Source organism: Cyanistes caeruleus, chromosome 1, assembly GCF_971803275.1.
Source record: "Cyanistes caeruleus chromosome 1, bCyaCae1.hap1.1, whole genome shotgun sequence".
NCBI classification, from domain to species: domain Eukaryota; kingdom Metazoa; phylum Chordata; class Aves; order Passeriformes; family Paridae; genus Cyanistes; species Cyanistes caeruleus.
The window spans coordinates 88,168,503-88,185,726 of NC_141701.1; the positions used below are offsets into that span (position 1 = coordinate 88,168,503).

Consider the following 17,224-nt stretch of genomic DNA (forward strand, 5'->3'; position numbering starts at 1 on the left):
TCCTTTAATAGTTCCCTTTCTCATCAAAATAATAATAAAAAAAAAGAAAGAAAAGAAAAAAAAAAAAAGGAAGAGAACGGGAAGATTTTGGTTTTTGTAGACTGTTTCTTTGTTTATTTTTCCACAGTATTTGTGTTTTGTACTGATAATTCAGGAGTTTTGAATAGTAGTCTCCACTCACAAATTTTCCCCATTGTGAGGCAGATCCTGTGACCACTGCAGTAGATGGTAGAGATCATCTCTAGAGATGCCAGTGATGCAAATTCCTGTGCCCTTTCCACATTGTTCGTATCTTCTTACATCACATAGTCTGCACCAGTATGTCCCCCATAGAACAGGAATGTTTAACACTGTCACAGCCTGGCTTTTGCTTAGTACATATCATGCCTTTTGGATGTAAAGCAAAAGGCATGAGGTTAATGCATACGTAGACAATAGGAACCAGAAACATAGGGGCTTTAGTAAAGACAAAACTGTGCATCACTTTGCTTTGTTGAATGAAATGTGCTGCTCCCTGTGTAGCATTGGGATTCTTCCTCTATTCTGACTGCACCCTCTGAGGTGCTGGATCCATCTGAGGCTGGGTCCATTTTAAAGGATCTCAGACTTAAGGTTCCACATTTCAGTGTGGCCTTTCATGCATGGTAGGCTGTGTCCCGGGAGCAAACCTAGGCACTTACACGTGTCTATAACTATGGGTCGTGCTATTCAGTGTTCTGTCATTTGAAATTTGTCTTACTGTAGCAGTAGACAACCCATTCAGGTTTCCTCCATTCAGACACAGACTATTTGTATACAGAAAAGTAATTTTTCTTTCCATTCACTTCCATTTGTCTTTACTCTCCACCCTTCCTCCTTTCCTCACACTCTTCTTTTTTTGTTTTGTTTTTTTTTTTTTCCCACCTCATTCAGCCCTTTTTGTTCTGCTGCAAGAAATTATATGCTGGAAATATCATTAGAAATTTATTCAGAACTTAAAAGAGAAATGTAGTTGTTTGTACTTTCCTCATTTGCCACTTTTTCCATATGCCATTGGTGGTCCTGGCATAGAAAATTTGGTCCACTACATGAATTCTTTGTGTGACCTTACTTAACTTGTAACAAAGATAATAGAAACCAATTGCCAGTGGTTATATTTTGACTTATTGCAGAAAGTTTTGAAGTACAAAAAAAAAAAAGAAAACAACTTATTTTACTTATTGGGAAAAACAACATTAGTTCTATCTGTACAAAAAGTGGGAATGTCTGAGGCAGGTAGTTGCAGAAGCACATTCACTCTTTCAAACCTTTTCCCTCCCCTCTGCTGAAATGCCATGTGGTGCTCTACACTTTCCCACAAAAATTAAGCTTACTAAGTATCTGCTTTTTCATTCAGTTTTTCCTTTCAGGGTCCAAACTGTCATCACAGGGGAAAAAAAAAGTGGAAAATAATTACAGCTGTGGCAGATGTTTATAACAGTGACAACTGAGGCTATATATTTATATAAACTGCTGATCTTTCAGAGGTAGTTATAGAAATTTGAAAAACCTGCAGACCCTCATCTTAAGTCCCTTGTTCCAGAGGGTTAGAAAAGAAAAACAAAACAACTCATACATGCTTAAGAGGACTAATTTCCTTCCTATCAGGAATCTGTTCTTTTTTACATTGAAGCAGGAGAGTTACCAAACAAAGCATTGTACACAGAGGCATTCACAGATGCATAAATCGAAGTGATGAGCACTTTATGAGTTTTCTAAGAGCTGGTTTGTAAATTAATCCTATGGGAATTAAGAACACTGATGCAAAGCTAGAAAGCAAGGAAGAATAAGTCCTTCACAGAAGGAAAACAATGTCCCTCAGGGACTACTGACCACGTTAGTTCTGCTATTTTGAATTCTCTGAAAGTAATTATGACCAGAAGCCTCAACTGTGGATGGCATCTCCACCACTGGACCCTTTTCAAACACAGAATGTATCTCCTATACATCTCTGGGATAGGATACATCTTAAGGTCTTTATATGGGACTAGAGGCTAGGGGCTTAACAGAAATGAAAGAGGAATTATTTTGATAACAGAAGTAGAGTACCTTTCCCTGCAAATGTCCAAATTATCCAACTCTTCTGGGATAATTTCCTGGAGGAAGAGGGCCAGGGAGAAGAGCATGGCTGTCATATCCGATGACCAAACTCACACCCCCTTCTCAGGGCAGCCTCACCTATGCCCTCCTAAGGAATGAATTCTACTTATTTGTAGAAATCCTCAGTTTGGTGAGCTGCCTGAGAAATTATCTGGGATGATACTGACATTAAACCAGTAGTAAATCTCTAAGACCCAGTCAAGAACCATCAGATGTCACAGATAATTTCTGACATCAGTGATGTCTCTAAGCCTTTGGTTACTAAGCAGATTGTAACCCCTCAGGATGTTCAGGCAATGCACATGCAATGTCACAAAATTCTCCTGAACATGCTGTTTCTTAGCTTCTCCATTCAATGAAGCACCCTAATTTATTTATTTTTTTAATATCTAGATCCTTTTAAATAACACCAAGAAATACAAAGCATTAATTTGGATCACAAACTCATTTTTCGGACTCTGCTCACCACTCACCATCCGTCTTTCACCATTGATTCCTCTCCACTGCTCAGCCCTCTTCATAATGTAGCTCAGCTCCTGACTGGAAATCTCCAAGTCCAGTGGAACAAAGAATGTGTCTTCCTCACCATGAATACGCTGAAATACATCCAACAGCCAACCTTCGCTATGTAGCCTAAGGATAGAAATGACATATTTGTTTCATCTTCAAAAAGACTCAATGAAAAAAAAAAAAATTAAAAAAAGTCATTCTTTTGTAAGCTTCTGTTTTGGTTGTCCCTTCATGGACATGGTCTCTGCCCATGAGTAAGAAGCTTCTTTCCCACAAGTTCTCCAACATGCAGCCCTCCCCAGCCCTCTGGAGAATTTATAGTACCTGAATCAAATCACATAAATGTAAACAGCAATTTAATTTGATTATTTAAAGATATTGACTTCCCAAAAAGATCCTGATCTTCCTTCCCTTCCAGCATGTCCAATGTCTGTCCTTAGCAGCGGGCTGGGTAACTAGTTCCAGTAGCATGGTTAGACATGAATGGAAGTCCTGCTGTGCCAGGGTTCAATAATGGGCAAACCACATCATATAGAGGGGTGCCGCTCACCCTTTTGTTCAACCCCAAGCCTGAAGCCTATACAATCTAAACTTCTCTTGAAGTTAGAAAAGTTAATTTCATTTGTTGGCTTTGTTTTTTCTGTTCTGTGGTAAGGAATTGACTAAGCACTACGCAGTAAAATTTTCTACCACAAGAAAGGCTTGCTGTGTGGCATTTCTTGATGTAGGTGAAACCAAGAAATATTGTGGGGCTTTTGTAAAAGCCTGGTGTTACATTTTTAGCCTAAAATGAACTTAAAAACGTCAAAACACTGCTGTTTGATTCAAATGGATCCTCTTCAACTAACCTCTTTCTCATTCAACTTTTATTCAAAAAACAGGAGTTCAGAAAATCAAAATCAGAAAATCTGGAATCTGAGTTTTGGATATTGAACTGAGGTATTTTCTTTTGTAACCTTTTCCAAGATAATGTTTTACTCCAATTCAGCTGTTTCTTAGTGCCAGTTTCAATATTTTCATCCTTCCCAGAGACTGGCTGGGTAATCATGAGAAGTGCATGCATTGCTGTGGCACTGCAACCAACAAAATGCCTGGATTTCTGTGGGGCTGTTCAGGTCCTTCATTTCTTGTCAGGTGGGAGAAGAAGCACAGGCATAACTCCTTAGACCCTCTGAACTCTCACCCTTCTCATGCACAGCAGCACCAGCAACAGTTCTTGTCCTTATCCTTGTACTGGCCTTTACGTGGTGAACAACGTGTGTGACTGGGAGAGGCAGACGGCTGTTCAGCTAAACCAGAATGAAGTTCACATCCACATCAGCTCTACATCACACCTCACACTGCTCACACAAAGTGCAGAGCAGCACATTCAATAAGCTCCTTAGTACAAGTTTGCCCACAGCTGAGATTTAGCGTGGAACAGAAATAAGGAGATGCACCAACAGAAAATTTTTCTACTTTATCTTGGAAGGAGCTCTAACTTTCTCTTCAAAGGGGAATGTGTACCTTAAGGTCAAGCACCATATCCAAGAGCTTCTATGATGAAGTAGCTATTCTGATTCCAAAATGTGGCAGCCTGGTTCAACATCAGATTAACAATTTATATCTCAGGCTTTGCTGCAAAGGTTCTCTCTGTACTTTTTTTCCCACCCTTCTTTTTTGAAACATTTCTTTTTTGAAGCTGCAGCCCTAAATTTACTGTAGTTTCCAAGATGTCATTTTGGGATTCTCTTATCAAAAGGGGAGAGCAGGTAGAAGATCATCTAACCAAGATATAGGTAGTCTGGGAATATAAACAAACTGGCTATCAAGAAATAATAGAAGATGCTCTAAAGTGTGAAACGCAAATCAGTGCTAAATCAGAGTAGGATACTAAAGTAGCTTAAAACACACTACAGAAGAGATTTTTTTTTTTTTTTTACAGAACTAGTACCCTCTATGTAGTAATTTATCAAGCTCCACAGTATCTTTAAAAGAAAGTTTTTCTCTCAGTCTCTGGATCTACATCAACTGCTCTTATAAATAGATATATTTTTGCAAGAAATGACTCATAATTTAGAATTATCTTGCTCTTGGTTGAAAAACTAGCAATTAAGCTGGTGAACTTTCTGACCTTCTGTTCATGTTGAAGCAATATTATTCCATGGTGTTTGTGTTTGACATTCCAGGTCAGCAATTTAAATGGCTTGCCACTTGTCTTGCTAAACAAGAGAAAGACCTTGCCATTTATTTAAGCTCACTTAATGCAACATTCTTATTTCAAATTAAGTAAAATTTAATGCAGTTAAATTACTGTCTATTTGCTGCCATAAACATTTTCTATATGAAGATTTCAAGCACATGGTTATAAACAATATAATTAACTTTGAATTAATTAAGAATCATGGAGCCTGTTTTTCAGCTTTGTTCCTTTTGTCCAAAAGTACTCAGCCTGCTAATGTTACCTGCTTTCTTTTCTTTAGCATGAAAACTAATAAAACACTTCTTATACCTTAATATACCTTGTTATAAGCATGAGAATAGTTATTTTTATTGCTAATACAATAAAAAGAACAAAACAGAGATCATGTTTTCTAGACATATGAGAACCAGTACAATACTGTACAAGTTTATTTACAATTTATTTACCTATCAGAAAGAACTGAAAAACATTGAAATTATTTCCTACCCAGAGTCTGATTAAAAAATGGCCTGTTCAAAGAATTACACAAATCAAAAATTAGAGGGTAGTTCTAGTGGTTTTAAACAATTTATTACATCTTAGCTTGAGCCTTCCTCATCCTTTTTTGGGAAACCACCATTGAAAATACAAAACCAGTTTTGCTGTTAACACTGAAAAATGTAGATTTTTGAAGCTTTTCCCTGAAAAATGTTTCAATACCAGGAAATTCATACGCTTTCCACCAGACACTTTTCGTTCAGACGGGTCTGCATTTTGCCACAGTGCAGAAAACATCTCACAAAAAAACTACTGTCTGTTTCTAATGTCTAGTAGAATTAAAAGGAAGGAATTGCAACCAGTGCCACTTCATTGTTCCAAAAAGTAATTAGAATATCTCTCCATGCTATTGCACTACAGACTCCCAAGACAGAGAGGGGGAACCAGATTTATTGACGTACTTTATAAAGTTTATAAAGACACAAATAGATGTTCACTGCTACTTAACCCCTGCCCATTATTTCATTAGCTTCCTGGCTGTTCACTGGTGCTGCCATGAAGCTTTCTATCTGTGGCAGAATCAGACACTTCCCCTGCTTGCTTTGGTGCTCCTGTGGGTTCAGTGTTTTTATCCCTTCTTTTACACACTGTCAAACACTTCCATTTAATGGCAAAAAAAAACCAAAAAAAAAAACCTGAGTAATTCCAGCAAAAAGCACCTTGTCCTTCATCCAACAGCCAAAGTCTCTCCTGTGGAATGGAGTCTTAAGACACAGAAGGTATCCCTCAATATTTATATTGGTTTACCTTACAAGAGAAAAATGTGGTGCATGCTTATTTTAAAAATATATGTTTTCTGTGCTGAGCAACATTCCACTTGAATATATTTGAGATATGGTGACTGAGAAATATTCACACAAAGGGATGCTACTGCCTTGGCAGCAATACTATTCTCTCCTGAAAGCAAATGCTGCCATGTTAATATTCAGGAAACAGTGCTATGAAATGCAGAAATGTTATCCTTAAAAATATTTTAAAAGGTTAATTTCTATCATTATTGGGCTGACAGTGTGCTGCTCAGGAGTCCTACCTAGGTCCAAGTTTCCCATGTCATTGGCTGTAGATGTGCAAAGAAGAGAAAGTTGATACAATTGCAGAAGCTCATTATATAACTTTGCACAGACTCAGGTATTCAAAATGTTTCCTTTTGTTATCAGGCAAAGAACTTCAAAGACCTTATGCACTGTAACAGATTTTGTTGTCTTCCCTTTGCTTTTGTATTTTGCTATGAATCATTTTTAAAATGTGTTGTGCTAAGACAACTTTCTTTCCCCCTAGTAACATTATTCCCCCACCCCTTTATTGGAAAACATTACGGGAAAATTGATCCAGAAGGAAAGATACCTTTGATGATCTTGCACCTGTTCCCTAGACAATGAAGATGTTGGTAATATTCTCATAAAAACCTGCCTTACAAATGTTTTAATTTAAATTAATTTTCCTGAGTAATAAACGACAGCAGCTGAAACTTATGAAGCTATTCAAAACTATTAAGTCAATGATTAAGAAGGCATTAACGTCTCAAAAACTAATTAACTAGACTACCAGTACATTGGAGTTGTGTACAGCTCCCAGGAATGTAGGAGCTCTGAAATACTTTGCAGAAATTTTGATTGCCATTTATCTTTTTCTGCCTGATGCAATCAAGTTTGTGGAAGGGAGACCAAGGGATGATACAGTCAGGTGGAGGGCGTACGCTGAGATTTTCTGTTCTTACACTTGCCTGAAAATTGCCTTTGCATGTGGCTTTTTATTGGTGCTTGCCAATATTCATCACTGGGTGAAGACTACTGCATCATAAACAACCCAGGGGAAAAAAATACACCTTTTCATTCAACAATCTATCTAATTAACTTTCAGTGTCTCACACCTGTCCCTACTGACTGCACTAGAAAGCTGACAAGAAAGGTAATTGGTCAAATTTCATGAGGAACTGAGTTTAGAAAATGGGATAATGTCACAGAAACATTATTTGGATTAAATCTTGTCATGATGACTCAGTCACAGGAAGTCAAAAAATCCTGTATCATCAAAAGGCTGTAAGGCTCTGGAAGCCACTGCAGATTCAGGGATTTTGCACTTCTCATCATATGTAGCTTCCTGAAAATTTTTCTTATTTCTCACAAAACCCCTTCTTGGAAGGCTAAAGACAACATCTTCCAAAGCATCTAAATGAAAGGTACACACACTTTACAGCTTAAGCCCTTTCATAGGCACAATTGCCTGAAGCCAAAGAAGCAGAGGCTTCTAGAGTCTATGAAATTCGTGATATCAATTGTGCTCCTGTTGAGGATATAAGTGACTCCATCTCTGACTTGCTCTGCCCAGCAATCCCAGTGCATTAAAAGTTAAGCAGGAGCAAACCCCTCCTTGATTATCTGCAGTTCTGGGCTCTGGGTGTGTGACACTGATACATCTTTTCTGATGCCACCTTATCTTATCTGACGGGAGAAGAGGCACGATCCTAGGCTATATCCCATGTGAATAATGAGATTAAAAGACATACCTTAAAAAATACAGGTACAACACTGTTGATGAGATCATGAACAGGATGGTATAAAGCATCACTGTGATTAATGCACCAGGAACTCCTGACTCCCCTGCTCGTAGAAACACCCAGGAGAGTTTTGCAGCATCAGCAATGGGTTTCTCTACACTGTTCCCAAATCGCTGTCATGGAGAAGAAAATCAACATATAAAAAATATCACACCTGATTAGACTATTGAGACAAAAACACATTAATCTCTGCATACTAAGGATTTAAATGTAATTTGTGGGGCACACAGCCTGAAACTTAGGACTCTGCTAGAGCGAATTTTAAATTAATCACAAGACGTGAAATAAACTATTTTGTCTGATTTTAGTACAATTAAAATCAATGATACAGAGGTGGCTTATTGAACAAAACCCATGTCACACTGAAAATACTCAAAGTGAAATCTCTTAGTGTATTTCAGGACAAGTGGCAAGGGAAGGAAGCTGATATTTGCCATTATGTGATGACCAAGGACACACAATATTGAATTAATTATTTTCCAAAAATCTATTATTTTCCTTTTTTACCTTTTTTCTTCATATCTAGTTCTAAAGAACTAGCTACTGTATTGACATATTATTGCCCTCTGCTGGATCAATTTAGAAGAATTCAACTACATATCACGGGTCTTCTACTGCTCTGAACTAAAATAAATTCCTCTCTCCACTTTTGCCTTTTTAAAGTCACACGGTGACAGCCCTATCCGTATCAGATCATGCTGACACCTTTTGCAAGGATGTGAAACTGCATCACCAAAGTGTCCAGTGTCCATCATTCAGAGAGGATCTGTGACCTTTAGGCTTCAAGAAGACTGAACCCTTCTGAGCAACTTGCCTAGATTAACCCTTAAGAAGTGTCAAAACTTCCTGCACATTTCTGGCTACCTTTGCAAGGACAACTACCAGTCCAGCTATAGAAGGACTGTGATGCTTGAGTACTTTTTTGTTCTCTCGTCACCATTTCCAATGCTGCTACATCTCTGTCATGGAAATTGAAGCTCCTAGGAGACGGGTAATGACATGTAAAGACCAGTCACTAATTTGGATCTATCTATATTTATTACAAAAAGAATTAAATACTCTGGTTCTCTTCTATCTCCCTGTCCCATCTTCTCTTGATGGGGAAAAAAAAAAGTAAAAAAAAAAAGTGTCTGCTGACACTGCTTTCTGACTGAAGCAACTGTCTACCAAGGAAAATCCTCTGCACAGCAGTCACGTCCTGACATTCCTCCAGAGAGGCAAAAGTCTGAATGGCAAATAAGAATAAATTTCTCTCTTATCCAAGCAATTCTCTCTGGCAAAGCAAAAGTGGTGTGGGAGAACTTTACTTTTCTATCTTTTTTTTTTCCTAACAAAGATACTCTGTCAATCTGTATACCTTCTGTGGTCCTCCAAGACATAATCCAATAAAGGTGTCTTCATTTTAAATAGCTTAAATAATATTTGTCAAACTCTCTCTCAGGTACTTATCGCACCACCACATGTGGTGGTCATGTGAGCCTTTTGCAGAGTCTCCTGTTTTTCATAATGACACCCATCCATGAGGCCAAAGAGGTGTTATTGTTGTCCGCATTTTGGAAGCCACAGACAGACAAAGTGAGTGAGGTCCCAGGAAAGCTCTGACAGAACTGGAACTTGAACTGCATGGGAGTGTTTCTTATCCCTGGAACATCCTTCTACAAGCTGACAGTAAATCAAATCTGAAATAGCACATTTGACACAGCATTTTGGACTGTGACTTGAAACCCCCCCCCCCAAATATGCAACTGCTCTCTAGCCTTTCCTTAACAATAAAAAACATTAGTTAGTAAACACAGAAACCTTTGTCTCCAGGGCTATCTGTCATCTTTCATAAGTATTAAGGCCATTTTGAATACTAAAATACATTCTAGCACTAAAATAACTCATATTACCACAACACAATATTTTAAAAAGGCTTGATCTAAAATAGATTGGCAAGCAAATCTGAAATAGCTGCTGAAAGAATGCCAAGAAAAAAAAAAAATTACAAATGCAATAATGAAAACACATGTAAGAGATATAGTTTCATTTTGGAAAGGATACATACAGTATATTGTGTAATATTTGAACAAATGAGTTTCTACCGAAGATAATCTTGGTGGGTAAGACTGCCAAATTTTCAATATGAAGTATAGAGGAGTGTGTACATTTTTAACACTTTAATGAAAAACTAAGGTTTTTTACTTGTATCTCACATTTCCCCCTGACCAAGTGCTATTTGAAACTGATAAGTAATCCAGTCTGTGTAGAACTGAGCACAATTCCACTGAAGTCAATGGCAATGATTTTTTCAATGCAAGTGTGGGAAAGATAAGGCAGACCTCATCCTCTCTTCCAGTTTTAATGAATACACCAGTATTAGAAGGGAGAAAAAAATCCACTTAAACATTTCAGTATTCCTACCCTGGTTATTGAGGAAATACATCTTTTTCTTTTAGGGGAAAAAAAAAATCTTATTCCAAATAATTAAATTAAATCTTATTTCAATTAATTAAAATTCAGTTCTGTGCATATTTTACATCATTAAATTAAAAAATAAATTAATGCAAACTGTCCAAGTGAAAACTAGAGAGTGCTGCCACATGCTTAAAGTATCACAATTACCTCTCAAGTGAGCTCCAACTAAATTTAATGAAGGGCTAAATTTTAACTTTCAAAACTACTGCAATGGAAAACATTGTGTAAAGAGTGGAAAATCACCTGCAGAGCACAGGTTAGATGACAAAGAGCCAAGAGACCCGAAAAAACCTGATCCACAACAAGACCTGTGGATTAGTGCATGATCTGGAGTGAGCAACAGAGACATAGATGACTTTCAAAGACCAGCAAGAGCAGAAGAGGAGCAAGACCATGACCCCAGAAAAGCTCTCAGTATCCTGTAGCCATTGAAAGGAGCCTGTGTCACATACACAGTGAGACCCAAATTTGAAATGTGTGCTCTGGGATACTGGGCATTATCTCAGATGTGATGAAAGTCTGCAGCCACCCAAGTACAGTTGGGCTACACAGCCCGTGCACAGGCACAGAGAGAGCTGGGAACTTTGCTCTCCTGTTTTTACATATGATGAAACTCTCTCCTGAAAGATGTCTGTCTTTCCATCTCACAAGTCTTTTTAGGTGTGCCAGTAAATTATATTAACTACCTTGCATGTCAGAGAAGTGCATGATAACCTCTATCTTTTCATTTTGTCTGTTTCGATGCTTAGAAAAATCTGAAACGTTAATAATCAGGATTGCTCATTAAACCATCCCCATTAACATCCAAAATTGCAGTAATTCTTTTCAAAGCAGATGCAATCACTCCAGCAGTGGATTTACTTTCTTATCTCCAAATATGGCTTGTACAGTGCTCTTAATTTTATGCAGAAACACAGTGACTCCATTAGATGGGAATTTTGTTAATAAAAAGGTAATGTATAACATTATTATTTAATTTCTTTTTAACTTTCATGTTTCATTGCCAGGGGTGGAATTTCATATCTTTCAGTGAATAAAACAAACTTCTACATCAAGTTCTCATGTCCAAGTTATTTTAACTGACTCACCCCCAGGAAAGAATCCACTACAAAAACTGCCAAGGGGTCTAGCACTGTCCATAATCCCATAGCTATGATAAACTTTGACAAGAAGGAAGGGAATGAGTCAAACAGCTGCTGACAGCCCCATCTGATCAGGACCATGAGAAGCAGCCCTGCGTTCAAGGTTAGGGGTCCCACCACAACCATGGCCAATTCTTCACTGGTGTGCAGCAAGGAGTTCTGGTAGCACAGTTCCACAGTGTGAGGGAGGAGCTGGAATCTGTAAACAAGAAAAAAGAGAGTGTTTGTCTGTGCCCCTGAGCAAGCCATTGGAAGAAAGTAAAATCACGCGTGCTGTGAAAAAAGTAAAGTTGCTTCCCTATCTGGGTAACAACACTCTGACCAAAGACTGTATGAAGCCACTCAAAAAAGTAGAATTTTCTCCTCCTCCTCCTCCTGTCTCTGCACACTTGGATGCCCTCTGACTCTGAGTTCACTGGGTACACATCCAGGCTCTAGGGATTGCTCAGGAGGGGCTGTAGGAAGGTGTTACCTCCCAGATACACCAACACAAGCACAGGCCCCAGGAGCTCACCCGTCTCTGCACAGCAGCACCTTTGGGCATCGCACAAAGCAGAAGGTGTGCTATGGAAGACACAGCTGTTAGCACACCTAAAATGACTGGAAATGTCCCTCTTGCCACCATGAGATGGTGGGATTTGCAAAGCTCATGCCATGAGCAAGTTTGCTGGCTCTGTATGAGACAGGAACAGCACGTTATTGTGAGCTACACGCAGATGATGAAATTTGAGGCAAAAATTTCAGTCCTATTGAAATGCTCAAATTCTGCTCCTAACCAAAGGTGAAGTGGTTTGATTCTCACTCTGTTCCCTACTTGTGAGTGCTACCAGTACATTTGCTAGGACTAGAGAGTGCTCAGCTCAGTCTCATTGTTCAGGCACACAGTTAGATATGTAGTTAGTTAGACTGGGATGCCGATCCAGGGCATTTTGGCTTGAGACCATTATCCTCTGTCTAGCTGACTGCCTGAGACAGCTGTGACTAGTGGCTTTGAACATGACCACCACTCTCTCATGCATTGCTTCCTTCTGTTGAGTTTCCTTTCTTTTCACAGGCTCTCGATGCTTGGCCTCCCAGAAGTTTTAGTGCCAGCTGGCTAAGTTGACAGGGACTGTGCAAGGCCAGAAGTGAGAGATGGCTGGCTTTGCATTAAGAACTAGAAGAGAACTTTAACAATACCCAGCACTGTCCAGAGTCTGCTCAGACACCTTGTTCAAATTTCAGCCAATAATCAATACCACTACCATACCTTTGGTCAGAGAGTTGCATATTACTGGCTCATACTGGCTGATACAGGTTGTGTGATGCTTTAAGGTGAATAAAAGAAAAAAAAGGTTTCTATCAGAGAAATATTTCCTTTCCTAAGCATGATGGAACATTTTTGCTCTGTAAAACCCTTCTCTACCACACAGAAACATGAATAGTGTCAGGTATATATCACCTAGTGGACTTGTACTCCATCTTTGGGTTTTTTCATGCCAGGTAATGACAAGCAATGATTTTCCTGCAACACTCTAGAGGTCTAATTCCTGAGCTAAAGTCAATGTATTATACAGTTAAAATATGTCAACTCATTGCAGTACTCATAGTAAAACTGATATATCAATGTTAAATTCTCACAAGTATTTTACTCATAGATCACTTTGGTAGCATGAAATATGATTCAAATGCTTCTTCAGTTTTGTGCATTCCCTAAGCATTTTGAAATACTTTATCCAAAATGATAAATTATTCTTCTGGAAGATACATAACCTTCTGAGTATCTCAGATGGGAGAGAGGTAAGCATGACACAAGACTCGCAAATGGATACATCATGTTCTGGGTTTAAAGTTTACATTACTAACATCTTCACCTGATATGCACATCTACATATGGATGCAGCCCTTGTTCTCTTAGTTTCTGCAAGGAGGCCTATCAGAGCTTGCATGTTGAGCTCTCAGCATGATCTTAGCCATCAATCTCTTCATATGGCGAAGGACCTGCTTTGAATCAAGCTATTTGGAGAAATATCCTTACAGAGGAAAGATGGTAGCAGGACTTACTTTTCAACAGGAACTGAGATGGTCCAAAGGAAGAGCCACTGGCTCAGATAATGCAAGTAAAGCCTCAGGAACCAAAGCAAAACTACCAGCAGTGTGAGCAGCCAGAAGTCCCTGGAGCACCAGCGTGTGGCTCCCAGCTCTGAAAAGGCTGTGTACACCACGAAATGGAAACGCTCAACAACCTGCCTGGACAGTTTGGCTTCAGCAGCAGAACGGCAGCTGGAAATACATGGAAACAAAACAAAGAGTAACTAGTAAAAGCATACAGGAAGCAGCAGTTGCTAAAAGACCGCAGAGTTCTGCTGTACAGATCATGTGGCACAGGTTCTGATCACAACTCTGATTAAACAATGCATCTGACATTAAAAAAACAAAAAAAAGCCTTATCCATGGCAGTCTAGGTGAGAGGTGTCTTCCTTCCAGAATTCATGCTGCCACTTTTACAAAGACAACAGATCACATTTAAAATGAAGTTTTTGAAAGCCTTTTGATTTCATTTTTACTTTAATTTTTCTCACAAATTGTTCTCTGAGGAACACTTTATCATTTATTTTCCTTCTGAGAAAATGGTAAAAGAAGTTGTCATATTTGTACTGAAAAGTATTAATTTTATTGAAAACCTGTGAACAGCTTTTTGGAACTTGGGTAAGAGCACTTCAGTCAAGTATTTCAGGACACAATGTGGGCTAAAACTCCTCTTTAGTTTCAAATAAAAGAGAAAATAGAAAGGAACTTGTACTGTAAAGGAAGGATTCTGCTACATAAGTGTGGTGTGATTTTCCCTTTAAGCTAATTACTGTAGTGCTTCAAAGGAGATGGAGGGAGGAAATGAGATGCTGAGATGCAGCCTTGGCATTATGTTTCCCAGAAACTGGAGTCTCACGGCTGATTCAAAGCTGAAAAGACAGTAGCTTCTTTGACCTTTTGAAATTTCTAACTGCTATGCTTATTTCCAACGATTTAAATGACTAAGCAGCTGAGATGCACAACTCTAGGACTTAATATGATGTCATCATGATAAAACTGTTATTTATATTGATTAAGGCTTCTGAAAGTTCAGAAACATAAAGGTCTTTTTGTGGAAGAAAACATGCTGGCTTTTTAAAGTGTAGCATGTGACTGAAGAAGAAGTGACAGACATACTTGCACTGTATTTTGTGCTCTTTTAAAGAACTTTCCTGTCTACACATATTTCTTAAGTAGCTGTGTACATTTTTTTCTCTAGCAATCACAAAGACAACTGAATAGCAGTAGAGAAGAAACTTAAAAGGTTTCTACATTTAGTCTAGTTTTGAATGAGAAGGAAAAACAAGCCCCCCAAACCTGCCAGGCATTCGGCAGGATTTTGAAACCAGCCTTGGCACCATGTTATTCCAGATCCTCAGTGTTGATCAGGACACTTGTGGAGGAGATGGCATGCTGTCAGCCAGTCTCTTTGTTCATGAGAGGGCTCAGACTTTAGTTACATGGTTGGAGAAGAAGAGGACAAGAAGTTGTCAGTACCAAAAAAATAGGTTTTGGGTCACTAAAGGCCTCAAGTACAAATAACTAAAATTTCTCACAGAAAGATCTGTTGGGCTGAGAAAGCTGATTCTTGCAGTGACTGTAGGTTGATCTGTCAGGGGTTTTGAAAGTTTTTTTCAAGTTATTGCAGTTCATTTTGCTTATGTTGTAATCAGTCACAAAGTCCTACTTTAGAGACAGGGCCACATCATGAATGACCTTCCTCATGTTGTAATTATTTTCCCACAGCAGCCTACAGGAACATCACAACTCATTTCATTAACATTATGAATTCATAGTCTAGGCTTGTGTGAGAAAGAGACAAAGAGAAATGTAAAATAAGAAATATAATGGACTGTGGTATTATACTACAATAACCATGGAATTCTAAATGTTCTGAACTCTGCAGCTAGATTGCACTACACTTCCTTTCATATAAAGAAATTTTTTTCATCCTTAATAGCTTCCATCAAAATTTACTCTTAAAGAATTCACTCTTTGAAAAAAGTTAATAGGGCAGGATTAACCACACTGCATTTTAGACCAAATAGTTTATTTGTGGGGAAAAAAAAAATACTATCTTAGCGCACAATGCTCATCTCATCCTTCATCAAACAAGCAGAATTACATAGATGTTCCACCCAGCCTCACCCATGTCAGAAATCCACATCCTATAGGGATCACTGCCAATCTTCATCTCTGTGCCAAGAGTAACCATTTATATTTAAAAAAAAAAAAATACCTGGATTTAGCTCAACACTTCATTTTATGTAAGAATCATATATTACTAGGTCATTTAATCTCAATTTACTAATTGAAGCTACCTCCAAATAAGCAACACCAGAGCAAAATATTCAATGGACCACCTGCAAAACATTTCAAGAACATAAGTCCTTCCTCCAACCCCACACACACAAATGGAGAAGAGCATACAACTCAGAGCACTGAAAATATTCAATCCTCTTTCATTCACAGCAGTCCTGGAGCACCAGAAATAGTGATAAATCCTGGTGACCAAAGCATTGGGTTGGGAAGGCAAGGAAACCCCTTGCCCACTGCAGCAGGAGCTCACAGTGCAATCAGTACTTTCACAGGAGCCCCATGAACAGGCTGGCTCCAACTCTGTCACTCATGGTGTGGAAGCTGATTCTGTAAGCAGCGTGAGCACATCATACAAAGTGTGGCCATGGAACTTCCCCAAGGCTTAGGTAGCAATGAAAATATTCAATATGTGCTTCCATCACTCTGTTGCCCCACAGACAACTCCCACTTTCAAGAGGTCAGAAGAGAGCTGATGTCTTCCCCTGTGAGCTGTGTCATCCCTGCTGAGATGCTGGCTCTGTCAGCCATGGGAATCCATCTGGTCAACAAACTTATAAATGAAAGTAGAGAAATTCAGAGTGTGCTCACTTATCAAACCCAAAAGACTTCCACAGAATGATGCTGCTTAAACCAGCAGGGCAGCATCCATGGTGTCTTTCTTTAGCTACACCTTTCCTCTGAAAAAAGCAATAGGAGCCCAGAAACTCCACAGAAACCCAAGCTTGCTGGCACTCAAAGAAATCAAGAAAAGCATGTCTACTGGGTAGAATCAAACAACATTCATTTTTATTTTTGTAACAGCAATTATTCTTTTTAAGACTTCATTATTTTCATCAAATGCCTTGATCACAATTTCCCGCTCTTAAGTTGGAATTAAGCACTTTAACTTGTTGGAAGTCCAGATACTTCTGGACTTCCAGATGATTCTGAAAGTCACTTCTGGGCTAGCTGGTACTTCCCTGTGACTGCAATACCTTGACATGAGCACCATCAGCCAGTGGTAGAAACTGGTGGAAAACGTAGCCTACACAATGACTCAGTGAAAGTCCCAGACCATAATTGTAATATCTTCATTTACTTTAAAACAAATTCAGTTGGCCCCAACTCACTTGTGAGTTTCAGGAAACTGTTCCTGGGTACTCATTAATCATGCTGGAAGGCTGTTTACTGGTTGCCACTTCAAAACACTAGTCTTAAATGACCTCTCTTATTGACTTTTTTTGAAAAATGAAGAAAGGAAGAGGCAGAAGCATGAAATGAAATGCACCAAACAGTAGAAACAGTCCCTTTAAATACTTTTAGCTGGTGTTAGTAGTAAAAGCTTAGGGGTGGAGTGACAGTGCTGGCAGATAT

General features: G+C 38.7%; 1 protein-coding gene across 1 annotated transcript in view; it reads right to left on the minus strand.

The window, feature by feature from the left end:
- The window catches only part of LOC111923933 (uncharacterized), a 262,384-nt gene that overhangs the window by 41,218 nt on the left and 203,942 nt on the right, over positions 1-17,224 (minus strand). The window contains exons 17-20 of the mRNA XM_086901524.1: positions 13,547-13,765; positions 11,450-11,702; positions 7,854-8,017; positions 2,592-2,751 (exon numbers count right to left, since the gene is read on the minus strand). Coding sequence (XP_086757650.1) covers positions 2,592-2,751; positions 7,854-8,017; positions 11,450-11,702; positions 13,547-13,765 — 796 coding nt within the window. The remainder of the gene's footprint in view (positions 1-2,591; positions 2,752-7,853; positions 8,018-11,449; positions 11,703-13,546; positions 13,766-17,224) is intronic.